Source organism: Anopheles stephensi, chromosome 2 (assembly GCF_013141755.1).
Source record: "Anopheles stephensi strain Indian chromosome 2, UCI_ANSTEP_V1.0, whole genome shotgun sequence".
Taxonomy (NCBI): domain Eukaryota; kingdom Metazoa; phylum Arthropoda; class Insecta; order Diptera; family Culicidae; genus Anopheles; species Anopheles stephensi.
This window is the reverse complement of record NC_050202.1, coordinates 88109167-88130299: the sequence shown is the minus strand read 5'-3', so window position 1 is coordinate 88130299 and position 21133 is coordinate 88109167. Positions and strand designations below refer to the sequence as shown.

General features: G+C 49.9%; 7 protein-coding genes across 7 annotated transcripts; 3 read left to right on the top strand and 4 right to left on the bottom strand.

Moving 5' to 3' along the window:
- Positions 1 to 174: 174 nt before the first annotated feature.
- On the bottom strand, positions 175 to 4710 carry LOC118505071 (adipocyte plasma membrane-associated protein-like). Its single transcript, XM_036040355.1, has 2 exons — positions 3900 to 4710; positions 175 to 3831 (listed from the first exon to the last, which is right to left on the bottom strand). Exons 1-2 carry the CDS (start codon positions 4210 to 4212, stop codon positions 2792 to 2794), a joined length of 1353 nt encoding a protein of 450 aa, XP_035896248.1. The 5' UTR covers positions 4213 to 4710; the 3' UTR covers positions 175 to 2791.
- Positions 4711 to 5962: 1252 nt separating this feature from the next.
- LOC118505042 (exocyst complex component 2) lies at positions 5963 to 9535 on the top strand. Its single transcript, XM_036040294.1, has 5 exons — positions 5963 to 6370; positions 6448 to 7277; positions 7351 to 8987; positions 9060 to 9116; positions 9186 to 9535. Exons 1-5 carry the CDS (start codon positions 6262 to 6264, stop codon positions 9259 to 9261), a joined length of 2709 nt encoding a protein of 902 aa, XP_035896187.1. The 5' UTR covers positions 5963 to 6261; the 3' UTR covers positions 9262 to 9535.
- Positions 9536 to 9616: 81 nt separating this feature from the next.
- LOC118505049 (nicastrin) lies at positions 9617 to 12579 on the top strand. Its single transcript, XM_036040323.1, has 4 exons — positions 9617 to 9853; positions 9932 to 10027; positions 10101 to 12045; positions 12284 to 12579. Exons 1-4 carry the CDS (start codon positions 9763 to 9765, stop codon positions 12309 to 12311), a joined length of 2160 nt encoding a protein of 719 aa, XP_035896216.1. The 5' UTR covers positions 9617 to 9762; the 3' UTR covers positions 12312 to 12579.
- LOC118505081 (RIB43A-like with coiled-coils protein 2) lies at positions 12564 to 14185 on the bottom strand. Its single transcript, XM_036040370.1, has 2 exons — positions 13819 to 14185; positions 12564 to 13739 (listed from the first exon to the last, which is right to left on the bottom strand). The coding sequence occupies exons 1-2, from the start codon at positions 13939 to 13941 to the stop codon at positions 12717 to 12719; spliced, it is 1146 nt and encodes a 381-aa protein (XP_035896263.1). The 5' UTR covers positions 13942 to 14185; the 3' UTR covers positions 12564 to 12716.
- Positions 14186 to 14313: 128 nt separating this feature from the next.
- On the bottom strand, positions 14314 to 17290 carry LOC118505085 (histone deacetylase 11). The gene is made up of 3 exons (XM_036040376.1): positions 16868 to 17290; positions 16323 to 16795; positions 14314 to 16245 (listed from the first exon to the last, which is right to left on the bottom strand). Exons 1-3 carry the CDS (start codon positions 17204 to 17206, stop codon positions 15975 to 15977), a joined length of 1083 nt encoding a protein of 360 aa, XP_035896269.1. The 5' UTR covers positions 17207 to 17290; the 3' UTR covers positions 14314 to 15974.
- An 81-nt stretch (positions 17291 to 17371) lies between these two features.
- Positions 17372 to 19588, bottom strand: LOC118505072 (adenylyltransferase and sulfurtransferase MOCS3). The gene is made up of 3 exons (XM_036040356.1): positions 19363 to 19588; positions 19091 to 19231; positions 17372 to 18697 (listed from the first exon to the last, which is right to left on the bottom strand). The coding sequence occupies exons 2-3, from the start codon at positions 19208 to 19210 to the stop codon at positions 17492 to 17494; spliced, it is 1326 nt and encodes a 441-aa protein (XP_035896249.1). The 5' UTR covers positions 19211 to 19231; positions 19363 to 19588; the 3' UTR covers positions 17372 to 17491.
- Positions 19589 to 19602: 14 nt separating this feature from the next.
- LOC118505084 (50S ribosomal protein L1) lies at positions 19603 to 21074 on the top strand. The gene is made up of 3 exons (XM_036040375.1): positions 19603 to 19917; positions 19994 to 20612; positions 20684 to 21074. The coding sequence occupies exons 1-3, from the start codon at positions 19721 to 19723 to the stop codon at positions 20963 to 20965; spliced, it is 1098 nt and encodes a 365-aa protein (XP_035896268.1). The 5' UTR covers positions 19603 to 19720; the 3' UTR covers positions 20966 to 21074.
- The last annotated feature ends 59 nt before the right edge of the window (positions 21075 to 21133 follow it).

Genomic DNA, 21133 nt, shown 5'->3' with positions numbered 1-21133 from the left:
TCGTACGCTCTATCGCCGTCTATCTAGCGGCTAGCGGTTCGTAGCTGTTTTCGAAAACACTAAAAAAAAGCTGATAATTTTCTTATCGATTCATTTTTATGCATATATAAAATACGTGTATCAAAAATTTGAGTTCAATGTGTTTTTCTTTTTTTTTCTGCCCCCCCCAATTCCTATTCCTATTTTATCGTTCAGGAGCAGCGCAAGTAGGAATTTTGTGTTTGTTTATGTTACAGATAGGTGTCTCCCATTGTTGTACCCCTGTCTGTTGTACGGACGATAAGAGAGAAGGATAAGTGAAAGAAATTTTAACCAACCGTACACTCCAGCAGGCCAGCAGCAGCAGCAGCAGCAACAGCGACCGGTCGCTGGCGGGCGAGCACAGTATTACCGTATACCCTTTTTTGCCCTTTTTGTATCGTACAGGCAACAGCATTAACCGGATGTAATCTCAATCGTCAGTTCGAAGCGCGAATAAGCAGCAATTAGCATATAAGACACAAGATAAGCAATTTCCATAATCGGACAGATCGGTCGATTTAAAACATTTAGAGATAGAACGAACATATATCGCGCCCCGCATGCTGGAATTTTTTTTTGTTAAACGAAATCGAATTGATCGAGGATAAAAATTAAAAAGAGATATGTATAGAAAACACGAAGCAACAGTGAGGAACATACAGTTATGTTCATCATGATTTTCTTTTTTTGGGAGCTCTATTTGCCAAAAAGAATAAGAATAGGTGGGGCATCTTTTGAGGTTCAAAGCTCGGTGAGTCGCTCTAATCTTACATAAACTACCTAAAAACACCAGTGGGGAAAAACGGCATAGAAACGTATAGAAAGAAAGCAACTGCATGCAAATACATTAGAAATAGGGCATCACACCGGCGTCAAATGTGACATAGAAAATTAAAGCGAAAGCGGAATATAGATTGAGCCGTATTTATAATTTCCCCCCCCAAACGTGAAAAACAAGACAAGTGGTGGAGATACCCTTTTTCTACTTCTTCAACGCTTGACTGACTACAAAACTATTGGTACTAATTTTTGTGCAATGTCTCGTGTTGTAGGACTGTAAATAGAGATACCTTGGTGAGCGGAGGATTAAGGCGAGTAACGAACGATCCTTGACCCATACCAATACGGATACGGATCGGCAGTTTTGTGTGTGTGTGAGTGTGTTAGTAGCGTACATTTTGGCAAAAGCATGCCTAAACTAAAAGTATTACAATTCCAAGTCCACTCAAAACACACACACACGGACACTTACAGACATTCTCTCTTCCTGCTATCTCTATTGTAAATGTGCATGTGCTGTGCTGAGCTGAGCACGAACGATCCTCGCTCCCCTTGGATTAGCTGCGCGTTAAGTAAAGCGTTATGGTTGGTTATGGCAGCATAATTCACCACCACCAGCAAACTCCACTTGGAAATCGTTCATTATCTACTATTGCATCAGTATCAAAAGTAAACGCAAGCTAGGAATTGCTGCTGCACCGGGAGAAACCGAAACAGTTTGGCAAAAGCGCACAACAAGTTGACACAGGTAAACACAAGTAATATCGAATTGTTCGTGTTGGCGAAGCAGTGTCAACCTATCGCAGACTACTACTACTACTACCACTACTACTACTTTTGGCGGTTTTAAAAACTCTAAAACACGTGTACGTTTAAACGAGCAACGGAGCACGGTAACGGCCAACATAATAAGCACAAATACCCCAAAGCAAACTCACGTCGAAAACACTGCTAGCACTTTGGAAGCACGCAATTGGAAGCAAAAGTAAAATACAACTAAAACCAAAAAGGGAAAGAGGAATTTCAACTAGGTTTACAATTTCTGTACTAATGCATTAGTGGAACGGAAAGAAAGCAAGAAGCAGAAAGGTACATAAGATAATAATTACACAAAACGTAAAACTACTAATCATAAAGGCAAAAGGAAAGTGTGTGTGTGTGTTGCAACGGGCGAAAATCTCATAATCGACTAAACAATTGAAGACAAGGCACAAGAAGTGTGAAAGTGAAGAGAGAAGCGACTTTAGCTAACATATTGAAAATTTCCACTGGTTTTCGCTTCTCATTAGGGGTCGTAAACCTCGTCGAAAGCCAACAGGATAAAAAAAAACGTGGAAAAGCGAAGGGAGCTTGAGAGAGAGAGAGCGAGAGAGAATTATTACTAAAAAACATGAAACTCCTTTTAACACTCTCGAAAGCCTCTCGGACGATAGGAACGATGGTCGGAAACGGAAGACTTGATAATTAGAATACAAGAAACAAACCTACAACTCTAAACTGATGAAAGAGAAGAAGGAAGGAAGGACAAAATGAAATTAGTAAGAGGATACGAGCATAATATAGGATAAAGTGAGCAAAAGCCCTAAATGGATCATCATTGATAATGGAGTGGTAAGAAAAGCAGGGGGGGTGATTGATTGCATTGTGTTTATTTGTGTGTCTGAATATTTAAAGAAGAAGAAGAAGAAAAAAACATAAGAAGAAACAGTAAAGAAACGAAGAATGGAATAAAAAACCGTTTAAAATTAAAATAAAAAAGATGCGGAAGGAGCAGATCGAACATGAGAGAGAAAGAGGAAAAGTATAATCATGGAAGGCAGGCCGACCGACGTATCGGTGTCAGCAGCGCACCCGGCCACTCCCCCCAACACAACAACAACAACAAACTGATATTTATAAACTAAAGGAAAACGAAAACTTAAATAAATGTAAATTGTACTTGGTTCGTGTTTTATTCACTCCGGGCTGAACCCAGCAGGTCCAGCAGCTTCTACAGTTCCTCCCTTGGCGGTTCAGTGGCGGCCTTTTTCGGCTGCGTACCCGTGGTTGCCTTTTGTCCCCTGAGGGTGGCTAGCGTTTCTGGCGTTAGCTTCACGCGTCCCAGCCACTGATTGACGGGGGATCCCAGTAGCAGATGTTCCTGCCCTACCGGAACCGCCTGCGAGATGACGTGACTGGACGTGTCGTCGTTGTGCAGTGCGAACACGATATTACCTTCCCAATCCATGCGCAGTACCGTGCCACGATCCGGGAACAGCGGGACCAATCCTCCCAGATGGCCAATGTGATGCGTTACCCAGAGTGCAAAGTCACTGCCGGTGGTGTCGTACCACAGGCGGAACGGTGCCTCTACCAGCACGAACAGTCGCACCAACAGACGGCGCAGGTTCGGGAACGGTGCCAGCATTGCGATGAAGGAAGGATTGCTTTGGTCGGCCGCGATAACTAACCCAACCCAAAATCCGGTCGCATCACCGTTCAGATTGTCTACCGCACCGGGCAGTCCATCGATAAGCACGTCGTGCGTGCCGGCCTTCGGACCCTTCAGATAGTACCGGCGGAGCAGCTGTCCACCGAGCTCCCCGACCAGCACGAAGCTTTCGTCCGGACTTAGCACGACACCGTTGGCACCGTACACTTCATCGATCAGTACGCGGCTCTTGCCATCGGCACGGGAGTAGTGCAGCAGACGGCCCGAGGGATTGCACAGCACCGCTTGGATGGCGTCCTCGAAGAGGAAGTCGGATGCCGTGTCGGACCAGTAAAAGTCACCGTTGCGTGCCACTGCCACCGCGTTCGGGATGTTCGGTTGGCGTGCGGTAATCGACGATTGCTTGGTAGCGGTGGTAGGGGTGGTAGGACCATCCTCGATGATGGCGTTGTCTTTCGAGACGAGCAGCTTCTTCTCGCCCGTCTTAATGTGCACCTGCCAGATGCCGAGGTACGGATCGGCCACTATGAGATTGTTTCCCTTGGTGTCGAAATCTATCCCCAGCGGTCGTCCACAGATACGCTCCGAGTATGTGCCCACTGGATGCAAGGGAAGAACGCTAGTTAGTGCAGTGATCGTAACGCTCCCCGTCCGATAGACGACTTACCACACTCCGGGCCCAGCTTAGCCACCGTTCGCACCGAACCCTGATCACCAAGCTCTAGAATTTTGCCACCGTAAACCGTAACGTACGTTACATTGCCACGCACAGCTACCCCTTCCGGTTGCTGTAGGCCACCCTCGTGCAAGCGTTCGGCTCCGTTGAGCAACTGGTTCGGGGCCAACACTCCGGTAAGTGGTCGGACCGGTGCGATGCTGATCGGCTTAAACGGGAACACCGTCTTCGGTGGCAGTCCCGGCAGAATCGCTATCAGCATCAACACCAAACTCGCCTTAAACAGTTTCGACTTGAGTCCCATCGCAGAGTCCGGGGAAAAATGGCCACCAATGAAGAACTTGAACTTGAAGAACTCTCCCACAGCTGATGTGCGCGTTTCGAATTATTATTTTTAAAAACCGTTTCCAGCTTGCGATCGCGTACTGCGTATTGTGTTCTCGAGTGGTGCAAATGTTTATTTCGAACGAATTACATCATCCAGCAGCGCGCGTAGGATAAATAATCGAACCCGTTCACGATTGAACCGACCGACGACGCACTGCAGCTACGTTGATGAACGCGATGACGGACCGCGATGTAATGATGCCCCGACGAATGGGGTAGACGCGTTTTTGATGGTCGATGTAGACGAACAACCCCCAGCCTACGATTGGTGCCCACCCCTTCTGCTCCCTTCCCCCCCCCATTATCGAGGTTAAGCCTGTTCTTAGGCAGCAGACCGCAAAAGCACAGCGGTGTCCAAATCGCTGCAAGAAGTTAGGGTGGGCATTACTCCTCTGATCGCTACACGAGAGAGAACGCCACGATCGTACTTCTCTTGAAGAAGATCATCATTGGGGGAGCAGATCGCTGCAGGATGGGGACCGAGTTTGACAACCCTGAATGTAATGACCGTAACGTAGAGGCAGGTGTGTTGGTGTGTGGTTCTTCTTTACATTCACGTTCTTGAAGAGGGTGAAGAGAATTACGAGTCTCGGTACGCCACAAGAATCCGGTTTCGTTTTGAATCCGGACTACTCCTCAAACTTGGTACTGGAGTTTTCATAATGGAAGAACAATGGTCCAAAATGTTGGTTTAATGGCTGTGTGTGTGTGTGTGTTGAGCGTCTAAAGAGCTTAGTAATGGGTGGGTCTGTATTAAGTCAGCTGTTACAATGCTGCCGGCAGGGTCTTTCTACGTATTGTGTGAGTAACTTTTTGTTTATGAGGTTCGCACGACGGTCGATTAACTGGATGGGTAACATTCCTCGATACCTATCAACTTATCAGTTGATAAGACGCGTACCCAGTTTGGGGATTAGTTTATTGAGCTTCATTCATAATTGGATGCGAGTTCGGTACAGATGGGCCCACCAAGCCTTATTGCATCAGCACAGTAAAGCGAGCAGTTGGTATTCTTGAAGAAGTACGGGCGAATCGAATGGAAGGAATCGGCGCTTTCCTTTAATGCAAGTCATGCTTACTGCGATGGTGTGTCTACGGTTGACCGATGAGCTGAGTTGGTCGTGTTTAATTTATCCGAGTTTTGAAATCTCCAATGCGCCAATCGAGGCACAACTCAGGTTTTTTGTTTGTGTTTCCCATACGGATGTCTTGCTGCTGTATGTTTTTTTTTAAATCATTTTATTAAAAGGGTTTCTTATTTTGCATTTCTTCTCTGCTGTGATCTAGCATCATTACAAATCATTACATTTGGTTTGTTTACATATTTAAATGGCTATGGCTTCGATTTTTTTTGGCAAAGAATTGATAAAAGGAAATATTTTACACTGCTAGAATGCACGATCAACTGCAAAGAATTGCGTAGAAGCATAAAAACAATCTAAAAACATGACCAATATTCCATTACAACGGATTGATAAGTTGCTAGAGCAAAAACAGTACTTGTTCTTCAATTTCAATCGAAAACTTCGGAACAACACATTGATTTTAGAACTGAATGTTGTTCTTTTAAATTTATTTTAATTATTTTTATTTAAAAAAACAGTTAATTTATAATTACTTTCTCTTTACCGATTGTCATCCTCAGATGTCAAATGTGTCCGCAGCTTCATGCTTCAAGATTGACAGATCGGCCGCCTACCACAACAAAACGATCAAAACACGTAAACAGTGAATTTTGCTGGGAGGCAAAAGCTTTTTTAAGATAAAACTTATCCAAATAGCTGATAAGCATTGGCTTTCGGGTTCAAGCACTGAATCCTGTCGCGTGATTACGCTTTAACAATTTTGTTTAGCATCGTGTGAAAGGGACTAGGTTTGTTTACATCGTTCGAAAGCCCGTGTAGAATTCTGAATCATCCGTGCTAGGGGCAAAACACCCATCGATTGTCACAACAGACACAGCAGGATGGTTAAAAGCCCGGTCGTTACGGGCATTTCTCCCAAGGAAGGTCCACCCGGTACGCGCGTAACGATACGTGGCGAATTTCTTGGCAACAAGACAACGGATCTGATCGGTAAGCGAACCACCAAAGGAACGGGGGACGGGATGCACGTCCGAGAACACGAATCATAATCGCTTTTCCCCTTCTAGGTTTAACTATCTGCGGATGTGATTGTCTACTGTCGGCGGAATGGAAATCGGACAAGAAGATAATAGCGCGCACTGGGGCGGCCAAAGGCAAGGGCGACATTATTGTGACAACGCGTGGCGGCGGAACGGGCAGCTGTACGGTGCAGTTCCGTGCGTACTACGAAACGATTGGCCCGATGAAGGAGTCCGCCGTATGGATCGAGGAGTCACCGATGCAATCGTTGGCCTGGGGACGTCGGTCGTTAGCCCCGACCGGCTACACGCAGGAGGATCCGCTCGGCCTGTCAAACGAGGGGAATGAGAAAAAGTTTCCCGAAGATTTGCGTGATCTGTTCCCGGACGGGTCGGGTGATTTGTCGCAGGAAAATTTCACCCCCGGCTGGTTTCTGCTCGAGAACCATCATGCGACTTCGTTCGAGGATCTGAAGGCCGGTCTGTCTTACCTGCGGCGGCGTGTCGAGAGCCAGAAGGAAGGGCAGCTGTCGTTTTTGAAATCGAACGCCGGTTCGGTGATCGATCAGCTCGACACGCTGATGACGTTGCGCGATCGCATAACGCAGGACAATAAGGTGCATGGGAAGGAACCGGTGCGCCAGCTGGATGCGACGATACGCGGTTCGATCGATGCTTCGCACGAACTTTTCAAGGACGTGTTGGTGCGGAAGGAGAAAGCGGATGCGACGCGGGCCGCACTGTCGGCCATGTCGCGGCACAAGTTTCTGTTCTGCTTGCCGAACGCGGTGGAAAAGGCGGCACTGAAAAATGAGTTCGATATCGTCGTGAACGACTATGCGCGGGTGAAGAATCTGTTCGGAAAAACTGAAGTTCCGGTAAGTGAGTTTGCTGTTGTGTTTTGTCCCAAAACGGGAGCAAGTAATTTTGTCTCCCTATTTTATTGCGCAGATCTTTCGGAAGGTGTTGGAAGAGGTGGACATAAAGATACTGGCCATACGGCAGCAGCTGCATGGCAAAGTGCGAGAAATGCCTCAAGGTGTTGAGCAGCAGAAAAAAATGATAAAGGCATTGATAAGCCTGGAAGCTCAGCAAGCCGGCACAACCGTAGCAGGGAAGCTGAAGATCGAAGATCCGGCATGGGACGCGATCGAGGCACGGGCCAAGCATCTGGAGGAAACCTTCCTGAAGGCGTACGAACAGTACGCCGGCAAGGAGTCGCACGGAAGCGAGTCGAAGTCTCGCGCCGACCCGGCACTAACACCGGTACGGGTGCAGTTCTGCGAGGAAATGACCGAAATCGCTGCCAGTCAGTTTCCCGACCTGTGGCGGCTGGGACAGGCCCACTTTAACGGGGAGCTGCGTGGAGCTGCTGCACCGAAGCCGGGCAACTTTAAGCGCATCATTCTGACCGCTATCGAGCAGTTTTGTTCCTATCTGCGTTCGGCGCTGCTGGCCACATCTAGCGCCCATCGATCGCTGGTGGCAGCGGTGAGCGCCGTAAAGGGTATGCCCGCTTGGCCATCGGCAAGTCCTTCGCTAAACTTTCTCATCACCTGGTTGCCGCATTGTTTGCGGTACGTTCGCGTTTCCTACGCCACCCTGATTCGGCTCGATCTTCCGAACGAAGCGCTCGATATTGTGCTGAAGTTTATCGACGAGCTGCGGCTGTACTGCATGTCGACGATCCTGAAGAAAGCGAACGAACGCGTGAAGAAACTGCACGAGAAGGAACAGTGGGAGCTGTCGGTGACGGAGTTTGCCGGCGCGACCAGTTTGCCGGCCAAGCTGGAGGAAATTTTAGTCGAAGCGATCGACGATGCCCAGGTCGCCTGTCTAACGCCGGAAGTGCGTGAAGGAACCCTGCTCGAACCACAGTCCGATGGTCAGCGAGAGCTGTCGAAACGATTCCAGGAGATACTGACGTCCTTCTGCACGGTCATTGAAACGCTTGCCCTCCAACGGTCGGACGAGGATCCGCAGCAGGCGCCAATGCTTTCACAGCTGATCGGTTTCCCGGCCGCCCTACTGCAGCAACAGATGAGCACCGGCGATAAGCGCGAGTGGGTCAACCCGGCCATCACCTGGGAACAGCGCCTGCTCTGCTGTCTCTCCAACTGTATCTACTGCAATCGAATCTTTTTCCCCAAGCTGGGCAACCTTTTCACGCGCCACAGCTTCCCCGTACCGACGCTGGCGATTGAAAATTCGCGCTCCACGATCAATGGGATTTTTGCCAGTTTGCTGGAAATGTACGTAGAGCACAAGAGTGATCCGCTGGTGGGCACGATCGAACCCTCGATGTATCTGGGCAGCTTCCAATGGGATCAGGTCGGTCCATCCGAGAAGCTCAGTCCGTACGCACACGAGTGTCTCGATAATCTGGTATCGGTATACTCGGAGATCTTTGCCATCTCGCCATCACTGCTGCGGCCAATATTGGAACCGATCGTACAGACGGTGGCAGAAGAGTTGGCCCGACTGATGACCTGTGTGCAGAAGTTCAACGTAAACGGCGCGCTGCAAGCGACGGTAGACATCAACGTAATTCGCGACGCTGTACGTGTTTACAGCAACGAAACAGCAAAGTGAGTGCATTAGTGCGAAACGACAAACGATTTTATCGGCACATATTAATGTCGACGTGTGTATTTTTTCAGAAGTTTCTTTGTCGAGGCATTGGACGCTATTCCATCGGTTCCGGAAAGTGAGCAAAGGTTCGTAGCAAAATCAAACCAGTTGAAGAACCAGTCAATTCTTTTAAAACAACACTTTATTCGTTTCAGAACCTTTGACACGGTTAAGACGATCAAGAACAACATCCGTTTGCAAATCATGTGCTTGCAGGTGGTGGATCCTTGATTGGATGCGTTCATATGGATATCTTGTCGCACGAAAAAGAAATCCATATCGGATGGCTCCGGGAAGTGAACGTACGGCTCTTCGGGAGCTGGACACGGCGAAATGCAGCAACAAAGAATCAAATGTCGTTACTAGAGACTTAGAGCCTAAAGTGTTAATATTATGCAAATGTATTATGCTAAATCTGATATTTAACCCTACCTACCTGATATACGTTATTTAATAAACACTAACTAACGATCTGCGCCTGCATTCCGGAATTCGCGCAAAAAATGAAAAATTAAATTTGAATTTCCTTTTGACATATGCCGTCTGTCAAATGAGCTGTCACTCGTGATTTGACATTCCCCAGGAATGTAAACACAGCCAGAGCAAAAGAAAGCAGCAGCAGTTCGCTTTTGTTTGTGCGTGTTTCTGGATCCTTTTTTCCCAAAGTTTCTGGTGATTGTGGCCAATAGAAAAGTGTCCGGGCCGGTGCTAGTGCTTCCCGGCGTGCACAATATGTTTCCACGGCCGTCACCGATCGGTGCGGAATGGTGCAGTTGGCGGCTTGTCGCGTTTTTGCTGCTATCGCTGCAGATAGGCCTAGGTGGTGAGTCAACAGCAAAGTGGAGCAGTTAGATAGAGATGTTGCTGCCATCGTTCTAATGGCATTTTGGCTTTTCTGCAGCAAATGGACAGCGCATGAAGGATAATATGTACACAGCGGTAAACGGTGCGCATTGCTTTCGTCGATTAAACGGAACGCACGTAACGGGTTGCAGTTGTAAGTAGGCTTCACAGCCGGACGGCCATTACCATTGCAGTATACCATCTGATTGCATTTAATGATTTTTCAGCAAAAAATGGAGGTTCGGTGGGAGTGTTACATTTAATTAGCAGCAAAGAAGACATTGATTTTATCGTGCATAAGCATCCGTCGCCGCCGTACGCGCCAATCATACTGCCGGCACTTTACACCCGCGAAAACATTCTCCGGCTGCGAGATGAGGCCGGCCCGTACGTGTCCGTGCTGGTCCTGATGAACAATGCCAGCGGGTTGGAACAGTTCAGCCAGGAATCACGCTGCCCCAACCAGTACAGTGGGCTTGCGTCGATGTTGAAGCAAATAGCCGACGATCAGCGGTGCAGTGTCGATCGGGCCGAGGACAGCTGGAACCCGTGGGGCAGTGGGCTGCTGCTGGAAGACTTTCCCTTCCCCATCTTCTACGTGGCAGGGGTGTCGGAGATGGAAAAGCTTCTGGACTGCTACGAACGATTTAACGCACACGATCTTGACCATCAGCATCAGCGCAGCCTGTGTGCGATCGAGGTAAAAGCGTTCATGTCGGCAGCCGTCAGCACGGACATCTGTATGCGGCGGTCCAACACGTACAATTCGCTCATTCCCGCTACCAAGTTCTGTGATCCGCTGCAAGGGAAAAACGTGTACGCCACACTCTTCCCACGGCCGGTCGTGCCGGAAGAGCAGCGCGTCGAGGGACCGGAACGAATTGTGCTCGTTTCGACGCGCACCGACACCACCACCATGTTCGACGGGGTTGGACTGGGTGCAATGGATTCGGTCGTCCCGTTCGCCGTGCTCGTATCGGTGGCACACTTTCTTTCCAAAGCGCTACCAAACAACGACCGGAATGTGCTGTTTCTGTTCTTCAACGGTGAATCGTACGATTACATCGGTTCGCAGCGGTTCGTGTACGATCTGCAGACGGGCGCATTCCCGTCACGCAGCACCCAAACCAAACCTATCTCGATGGACAACATCGAGCTGATGATTGATCTCGGGTCGCTAGACAATCTGACCGATCTGCACGTCTATCACGCGGCACCACAACCGATGGCCACCAAGGTGGCTGAGTTGCTGAGAAAAATTAATCAATCGTTCGGGTTCGGCATTCAGTCGGGGCAGCCAGTGCTTACGAGCAATTTGCCACCCGTTTCGGCTCATTCATTCCTGCGCGAAAACATTACCTTCCCCGCTGTGATCGTTGCGTCGAAGCCGGGCAATCGGTACTATCACTCGATCTACGACGATCAGGAAAATTTGCACTACCGCTACCGGAATCTTTCGCGGCGGTACGACTTTACGCAGCTGGAAGATTTGGATCTGGGTGATCGGAGCGATCTGTACGGGAAGGATTCCATTCAGATGCGCATCCGGAACGCATCCACGCTGATCGGTATGAGTATTTACGAGCTGCTCGTAGGAAGGGCGTACGATCAACGGAACGGCACCAGCAGTGTGCTGATCGACGAGTTTCTACACTGCTTCCTCGAGTCGGCCGACTGTCCGCTGTTCCGGGCGACGGTGAAACCGGACTCGCCGCACGTGTATCCGGCACCGCCGTCCCGATACATAAGCGTTCACACGACGCTCACGGCGGATGCTACCGGGTGGACGTACCGGGTGCTTGGTTTGCTGCTCGGCCAGAAGGTGGAAAACGTCACCAAAGCGGACTGTGCGGCGATGCATCTCCCGTACCAGTGGATGGCCGGTTACGACGGAGCCGGGGAATGTCGTCGGACGACGCAAAACATGAGTCTGGCCCTGTCGCCGGCCTTCACGAACGATACGTACGATTTTAGCTCCTACCGATACTCGACCTGGACCGAGTCGACGTGGTCGGAGATGTCGGCCCGGATATTCCTCCGGCCTTCGCCTGCCCACGAGACGCTCACACTGTCGATAGGCATCGTGGTGATGGTGATCTCGTTCGTGCTGGTGTTTCTCATCAACAGTCGGTCGGATGTGCTGTTCAATCAGGGGTCCACCTCAACGATACCGTAAGTGTTATTCGCGCTTCGCATTGGTTCGGAATAAAAGCGTCCCAAAACGCAATAATTCCTCATTGTCATCCTTGGTGCCATGTAGTCATTCGAACTTGTACTCACCTGTTTCGATCCACCTAACATCCCTTCATTTATCAAACTGTCCGTTGCCATGGTAACTGTGTGTATGCGTTGTTTTAACGTTTTCACGCCCTTTTTCATTTCTTTCTCTACCTCTCTCTCTCTCTTCCAGCATTGCCACACAGCCAACACAATGTTGAAGCGGTACGAGCTAACCCGGACTCCGGACTCTACTTGGACCGGAAATACTGGCCGGCATCGCAATACTTCATGCTCTTTGTTGTCACCATCTTCACGCCCTAAAAACAATCACCACATCCTCGTCCGTTCCCACGGCTGCACACTGTCTCGGGGAGGCAGTTTTACTATTCCATCAGACATTAGCTTACTTAAAAACCGAAAATAACTAATGATAAACGCTACCGGTAAATAACGTCGTAATACAATTGATATTTATAACATTCGTAACACGCACTGTTAGTTTGATCCATCTGCAAAAAAGAGAAGATTAAGCACGGTAAGTAAATTTATTCGTTCTCACACGTGCACACTACCCTCATCACACACGCGTTGCCTAAAATCGCACGCCAAAAAGAGAACCCGATTCATCGAGAGCAAGTATTGAACTGATCAAAGTAAGCTTGCGTCGGCCGATTCTGGTACACCACCTTATCCAGATGTTCCAGCTTGCGCTGCTGCTCCAACGAAAGGAGATGATTTTCGTGCCTAATCTGTTCCGCCAGCGCGTGCCGTCTACGGGTCAGCTCACGTTCCTTCACGGTGACCGTGCGATCGAAGTCATTGGCCAGCGTGTCCCACGCTTTCCGCGTGTTCGCCTCATTCTGGCGCTTGCGTCGGAGTTCTTCCTGCTGCATCGCCTGCGTACGCCGGATCTGCTCAATCTCCTCCGGGGACATGCCTTTGTACTGTGCGGTAATGACCCGGTTCGGTCCGAAGCTACTCTTAGCCACGTCTGGATTTTCGGTTAAAATGTCACTCGTAAGATTGTTGTAAATTTCGGCCAAATTATCTTCCTGCTCTTCCCGCTCGCGGCGCATCCGCTGCTGGTCCTGTTCGTTCATGAGCCGTCGATTAAATTCGTTAACCGCCTCGTGGATTTTGCTCCGGGCGTACCGTTCCTGGGAGGCAAGCTGATGGAGCCGGTTTTCGCGTGACATTAGCGAATCTTCCAGAAACTGTTCGGCCGCCCGACGATCGATCTCGGCCTGGCGCTTTTCGCGGATCTGTTGCTCCAGCCAGGACCGTTGCTGTTCGATCTGCACCTTGCGCCGGTGCCGTTCCTCTAGATCTTCACCGTCAAACAGCTGAGCGCCGGAAACGCTTAGCCGTGGATCATCGTCGCCGAGTCGGGCTGGGAGAGATTTTTTCAACCCATTTGGATCAAACAGATCAAAGTCACGGGACTGTTCCGGCTTTTGGTGAGCGGCCCGGAATCGGTTGAGTTCGTTTTCCTCGCGGATGCGTTCTTGGCGCTGTTCGTGCTGCTTTAGCAGCAGAACCTGCTCCTGGCGCCGCATTTCCTCGGCAATTTTGCGCTGCTGTTCCGCGTGTGCCTGTTCGGCTTCATGTTTTTCCTGGATCTGATACCCGAGCGCATCGGTGTCCACCTGCGTGTGTGTATGAAAAAGACATTTCATACAGATGAGGTGGAAAACTGTTTGCTGGAGGTGAATCCCCAATACTTACCCCAATAAGACGTCGCCTAGCATTGAAGATGCGTTGTTTGCGTGATTCTTCAAACCTTCGCCTACGCTCGATAGCCAAAGCTTCCTTTTGGTCTTGGTGATTAATGAAAAGAGAATTTAGCATTTTAACTTGGACCTAGCGCAAGGAACGGAGCAGACAAGCAATGGGTAAGCTTCAAGAGATGTTCACGGAAGCAAATCTAGCGCGCTACTGTTTGGATAGCGTCCAACAACCACCACGACGCCACTACCATGGCAACCTGGTAACTTGATCAATATGAAAGAATGTTCCATTGGATACCGCAGGAGGCGTTTTTCTTTCGGCAATGGAATTGCGACGATGAACTTGCTAAGGTCTTTTCCCATTTCCAACGGAAATTCTGAACAGGATTTTGAATGGCAAGATACTTTAAGCTACTCCAGAACCTCGTTCGTTGCTCAACCAAGAGGCCTTGTAAGTAGGGATGTCGTCCGAGGAGCTTCATACAACAGGAGCTTCATGTAATATTTCTTTATTGCTGTTTTAGCTTCACAATTAGTATTCCTTCTGGGGAATTTGCAAGACAATGAAGTAAGTGCACATGATTTATTTAAATATATTTTTTAAAGAAAATAATCTCTATACTCTTTACTTACTTACTTATCAGGGCGCTGCTGCAACAATCCTCGATACCGCTCACGGTTTAGCGCCGTCGTCTACCAATCCATTATCCCGGCCGTTCTGGCGGACGCATAAACGCAATCACTCTATCCCAACTTGGCCTAAAAGGACTTTACGAGCTGGGTCGTCCGGTGTCATTCTTATGACGTGACCAGCCCACCGGCCGCCTGGCGAGTCTAATTCGCTGCACGATGGTAAGATCATCGTACAGCTCGTACAGCTCGTCATTGTAGCGGCTCCTCCATTGCCTCTTCCACACACATACGGGGCCAAAAATCCTTCTGAGCATCTTCCTCTCGAAAGCGGCTAAGAGGGCTTCGTCAGTTTTGGACAGAGTCCATGTCTCGGAGGCGTATGTGAGTACTGGGACTATAAATGTTCTGTACAATCCCAGCTTCGTCCGTCGCGACAGGTATTTAGAGTGGAGAAGTTTCCTCAGGCTTTAGTATGACCGGTTGCCAGCCAGCACCGTTGCGCGTAACTCGACATCAATGTTGTTGTCGGTGGACTGACTTTTGACCCCAGATAGGTGAAGTTTTGGACGACTTTTCGCCTCGTTAATCTCCAACCCGAGGTTCTGTGCCGCACGCTCGATCCTTTGATAAGCCTCTGCTACATAGGAGAGCCTCAAACCGATGATGTCTATGTCATCAGCGTATGCCAGGATCTGGATTGACTTATAGAAGATGGTCCCCGAAGTTTCCACCTCCGAGTCGCGCAAGGCTCTCTCTAGCGCCAGGTTGAAAAGGAGACAGGCAAGACCATCTCCCCGGCGCAAGCCCTTGGTGGTAGCAAAGGGCCCTGAGAGTTTTCCATCCACCTTCACCTGGCATGTGATGTTGGCCGTTGTCACTTTTACAAGCCTGGTAAGCTTGGCCGGGTTTTCAAAAGAGCTCATTGCGTCGTACAGTTTTACCCTGGCTATGCTGTCATATGCGGCTTGAAAATCAATGAAGAGATGATAGGAGTGGAGCTGCTGCTCCGCCATCTTCTCCAAGATTTGCCGCATCATGAAGATCTGGTCAGTGGTTGATTTTCCGTTTCGGAATCCTCTCTGATAGTTTCCCACTATCTCTTCGACGAATGGGGCAAGTCGATTTTGTAAGATTGGGGAGAAGATCTTGTAGGCGGTATTCAACACCGTAATACCCCTGTAATTGCTGCACTCTAGCCTATCTCCCTTCTTGTATATGGGATAGATGATACAAAGATTCCAATCACAAGGCATCGATTCGCTATCCCATACCTCAGTAATAATACTCTCTGGTCTCTCTATACTCTTTGGTATACATTTTTTAAACACTCTGTGTAGGGGAGGTTAGATAATTTGTCTAATGGAACAAGAACAGTAAATCACCCACTACACCCTACTAGGAGCCAGCACCAATGCATCGGAAAAAGCTTAAAAGTACAAATAGCCATCACAATTCGGTTTGTTGGGTTTCTTGTCCCCCTTCCCTTCCAAAAGCCTACTGCGTTAGAAGGAACGCCTCGCTCTACTCCACCATTGGCAGCAATGCTTTGTCGCGCAAATTCAAAATCGAGCTGGCAATGACACGTGCCGAACTACGCAAATAGCCGCCACTCAGCAGCATCACCACCGGGATGGAACGTTCCTGCGCACACCGGAACACAAACTCGTCGCGCTCTATTACGCCCTCGGGCGTGATGTCTAGCAGACCGAGCGGATCACCCTTCAAGATGTCGGTCCCGGCATTGTAGATGATAAAGTTAGGTTCAAATTCAGCCAGTGACCGCTGCAAACAGCTACAAGGCAAGCAAAAAAGGGGGTTTGTAATTAAGCTGTGCTGTTGGACGGCGTTTTTTTGGCTGTCGATTCTTACTTCCTCAGCTTCCTCAGGTACTCCGCGTCATCCGTGTGCGGTTTCAGCTCGACGGCACGGCGTATGGCCAGCTTGGCTGTATGATCGCGCGGATAGATACGATAGTTGTACATGTCCAGGATGAACACACCGGCATCGTGCATCAGATCCCGTTCGTACCCGTTGCCTTGGTGCGCGTCCAGATCCACGATCAGAATGCGGTCGATACCGTTTCCGCTGGTCTGTAACATTTTCACCGTAAGCGTGATGTCGGCATACGGGCAAAATCCTCCACCACGATCGGCACTACAGTGGTGAAATCCTCCGCCCAGATTGATGGCCCACCCGAGCCCGGACTGTAGGGCGGCTCGGGCAGCCAGCATCGAGCCGGAAGTTTGGAAGCGCATGGGCCGCAGATAGCTCCGCTGCACGAAACAGTTTGGCACGAACAGGAGTGGAGGTATTTCCGCTATTTTGGCCACATTTAAACTCCACTGGTAGAATGAGAGAAAAACAGATGTATTAAGGCATGCAAGGTCCGGCCGGAACATGGTTGGCTGACTCACCTTCAAACTATCCATGTACCGCTTGGTGTGTACCTCCAACAATTCCTCGGGCGTGATTTCATCCGGCGCGTACACATCCTCATCGTTTCGAATCAATCCGTTCGTTTTGAGCAACCTATAAATGTTTCCCCCTTTGGCCGCATCGAACGGATGCAGCTTCTGGAGGCCGAGAAACTTCACACCGTACTCTGGGCGATAAACGATCGGCAGTCGGTCACGACTTATTGGTACCGTGGCCGGATTCGCCTCCCGTTGCGGTGACTCGTCTTCCTTATCGTCGTCGGTTCCACTGCTCATGGAACAGTCCGTGGCACTGGCAGTGTTTAAGCGGAAACACATGATGCATGTACTGCGTCGCGGGCCAGAGCAAACAGCTGATTGGAGTAGGGGGCTCGCCAACCCATCCTGACAGCTTTCAAGGTCAATGCCACACTACTGTTGACAGCAGCTGACAAAACTTGACCGGGGCGCAAGACCGTTGCAAATCGAATTAAAACGCAATCGTAATTGTACCGTCGCTAGGCAACGTATAGTTGGTATGATTTTATTGTCGTGCTAAAGTAAAACGGTGTAACAAAGAAAGTGAGAAAAAACGAATAGAAAAAAAAACCAAAAACCTCCCCCTCAATAGATGGGGAAATCGGGATCGATCGTTTTTGTCCAGGCGTGCAGCCCACCGATCAGGTCCCGCGGTGCTGGAAGATTTCGATCCCGGAACAGTGGTGAGAGATGTCGCACGGCTAGCTGCGAATCGTTACCACGGCGACAAACTACGTATACCGGTAGCGCGGTTTGTTGCACGCGTGCGAGAATCTCTTCCGTTCGCCGGTTGCTTAGGATGTCCTCGATGGGAATATTAACCGGTGCACCGGGCAGTTGACACATGTCGAACTGGTTGGCCCCGCGTACGTCCACCAGCAAATGGTCCCGACCGGCCGCAAGCCAATCGTCGTGGTACTCGCGCACCGACATCCGTTCGCACGGTTCCAGCACCGCCAGTGCCGTGTCCTTGTCGGTCGCCTTCATCTGACAGAACTGTTCGTAATCGATAAGCCTCGTAAGGGTGGGCGTTTCCGAGCACACGGCACAGGTCGGCTTTTTCGGGCGCAGTTTCAAATTGCGGAACGCACTCTGCTGACCGTCGAACAGTAGCAACCGGCCGCTTAGCACGCCCTCGTTCGACAGGATGATTTTGATCGTTTCCAGCGCTTGCAGTGCACCGATCACACCGGTTATGGCGCCCAGCACACCTCCATCGCCACAGTTTGTAACCGATTCCGGGGGTGGAGGCGTAGGGAACAGGCACCGGTAGCAAGGTCCACCTCGGTAGTTGTACACGGTTAGCTGGCCTTCGAGCTGCAGGGCGCTTCCCGACACGAGCGGCTTGTGCAGCATTACGCACGCATCGTTCAGCAGATAGCGGGTGGCCACATTGTCCGTTGCGTCGACGACCACATCGTACTGGTCGAGAATGGTCATCGCATTATCGCTCGTCAGCTGCGTGTGGTGGGTTTGAATTTCGATTTGCGAGTTCAGCTGCTCCAGGTACGACTGAACCGAGGTAACCTTGGTCAAACCGACCGTGGCCTCCGTGTGCAGCAGCTGACGATGAAGGTTCGTCAGTTCCACCTCGTCGTAATCCAGCACACCGATGCGTCCGATGCCGGCTCCGGCCAGATAGAGGGCAGCGGGACATCCCAGCCCTCCAGCGCCAACCACCAACACCGCCGCTTTTTTCAGTTTCAACTGGCCCTGCACACCGATCTCGGACAGGATAATCTGACGGCTGTACCGTGCAATTTCATCGTTGTTCAGCTTGGTAATACAATTCTGCAAAACAAAAAAACAGAACAAAACAAAAAAGCGTGGCAACAAATTAGCACTTGCTTGGCGGTGATAATATTCAATTTGCTGCTTTTTGCATGACAAGGCAGGGGGGGATAGTCTCGAGCAGTGTGATTACGCTTTCCACTATCAAGGCCATACATTGACCAATCCAAAGATACGCCCGATCGACGTGCGGGTGTCGCAATTCTCGACCGTGCTCGGTGTCTGCTGTGTTTTGCAACCGTGCCGACGTCACGACGAGGGGCTGCTCGGTGTCCATGAAATGGGAGATTCGTTCACTCACACGTGCACCGTCCGCCCGGTTTACTGCTGCTCTCTTTTTGGGGTCAGCATCATGCAGAGCAGAGCGGCTCAGCGCAGCATAACGATACTTACTTTCTGAAAATGCTTTTTCAAGGTCTTCAGTTGCTGAACCTTCTCCTGCAACTGCTTTCGCAACGTGCGTATGTCATTTTCCAGCACTTCGATTTCTCCCTCGCCGTTGATTTCGCCCATTGTTGAAGATGAAATGATGAACTGGTGTGTTGAATAAGAAACAATTTAAGTACTTAAGTAAAAACCTATATTTTGAACCGGATTGAGTGAGAGCGAGCAGTGTTGTGTACCCGCCACAACCAAAGTGCTGTGTTTCTTCTTTCTCTTCTTACCCAGTGTAGCAGCTGAGCTACGGAGTTGTTTGGGAATCCTGGAGTTTTATCACACTCCCACACCAAACCCGTAGCTGCTGTAGAAGCCGGAAGCTTCTGTTTACCCTTTCTCGCACCTGCTTTACCACTTTCCGTCAGTATATGAGTACTTTTTACTAAAACACAAGCTCAAGTGATTTTGTAAACAACCATGTTTGACAGCTGCGTTGTGAAGCGTTTTGCTCGAGTGACAGCCACCAAACGCTTCACCTGTCAAGTGTACGCTGTCAACACGGTGCCGGGTGTGCGGTGTTGTTTGTGATTATTCAATAATTTCTTGCATTTCCTGGCGCTAGGATAAGTGTAAACTCCGGGAACGATGCTTTCCTTATCGAGTATCGGGATAATACGATGGTCAACGACACCGCTGATTGTGGCCGGTGCGCGGCTTTTGCATACCACCACGATAGATCTGGCCGCTCGTAAGGGTACACGAGAAAAGGCACGCAAGGCAAAGGTAAAGAAGGTTGTGGAAAAAGTTGGCTTCATCCGGCACGATCTGCGGAAAAAGGGAAAGTATGTGATGGATAATGGGTGAAAGGGAGTAAATAGGTGCAAAGCTCTCATTGATGCGCTCGTTGCGTCGTTTCAGGCTTAATCTCAACGTAGCTAACAAACACATTGACGACAGCTGGAAGCAAGATCCGAAGGATGATTGTTGGGTGAGCAAGTACTACAAGTGGCGCGTGTACTCGGTCGCGGAAGCCATCCAGTGCCACCGGGAAACACACCACCCGACGGTGTACAATCTCCCAAATGCCCCACTGTACGCACACGTCGAGCTAAACATGCAGGCGGAGAAGGCGACTCGTTTCGTGGATAACTTCCAGCGCATGGTTGCGATACCGCACCGGTTCGAGCACGGTGAAAACCGGAACATTATCGTGTTTGCGAAGGGGCAGGATCCACTTAAGGAAGCGAAAGATGCTGGTGCAACGCTTGTCGGTGGGCTGGAGCTGATAAAAGAAATTCAAAACGGTGATTTACAGCTGGCAGAATATCCGTTCGTGCTAGCCCATCCGAACATTCTGCCCGAGCTGGTGGTGATACGTGGTTTGCTGAAGAAAAACAAGTTCCCAAATCCACGGTCCGGTACGTTGGGTGTAAATCTGGCGGAAATGATCGAAAAGTACGCACACGGCATCAACTACAGTGCGGCTAAGGATGAGCAGCAGAAAGATTTCGGCTCGATCGTTGCCTGCATCGGGACGGTAAGCTAAGCTGTTTGTGTGCGTTGCACTTTTCAAATTGTTTAATACAACCCGTTCCTTCGATTGGTCAGCTCCAAATGGAAGTGAACCACCTGGAGAGTAATCTGTCCGCGCTGCTGCAGGATGTGAACTCGATGCGGCCGAAGCGCGAAGGCAAGTTCGTGACGCGTGTGCTGCTGAAAAGTCCACCATCTGGGGAAAACCTGAAGATTGACCCGTTCCTGTACATCCCGGAGCAGGGTGTGTTTGGCAAAAAGTCGGCAAAGAGCACCGCCGACGCGGCCGCGGACGAGGAGGACGATGCGGAGCAGGACGAGGGTGTGAGGAGGGCGGCGAAGGGAGCGGCAGCGTGAGCGCGCCCATACGGCTATTTAACAACACAGTGCGTCGCCACGGTGCTTCTCTGTACACACCGAGTAGGAATAGAATAAAAATGGAACATGTTCCACAGTCAAACGCACACACACTCGCGTTCGTAGGGAGGGTCAATGGGACACGAGGACGGGTAGGATGGCCGGTGC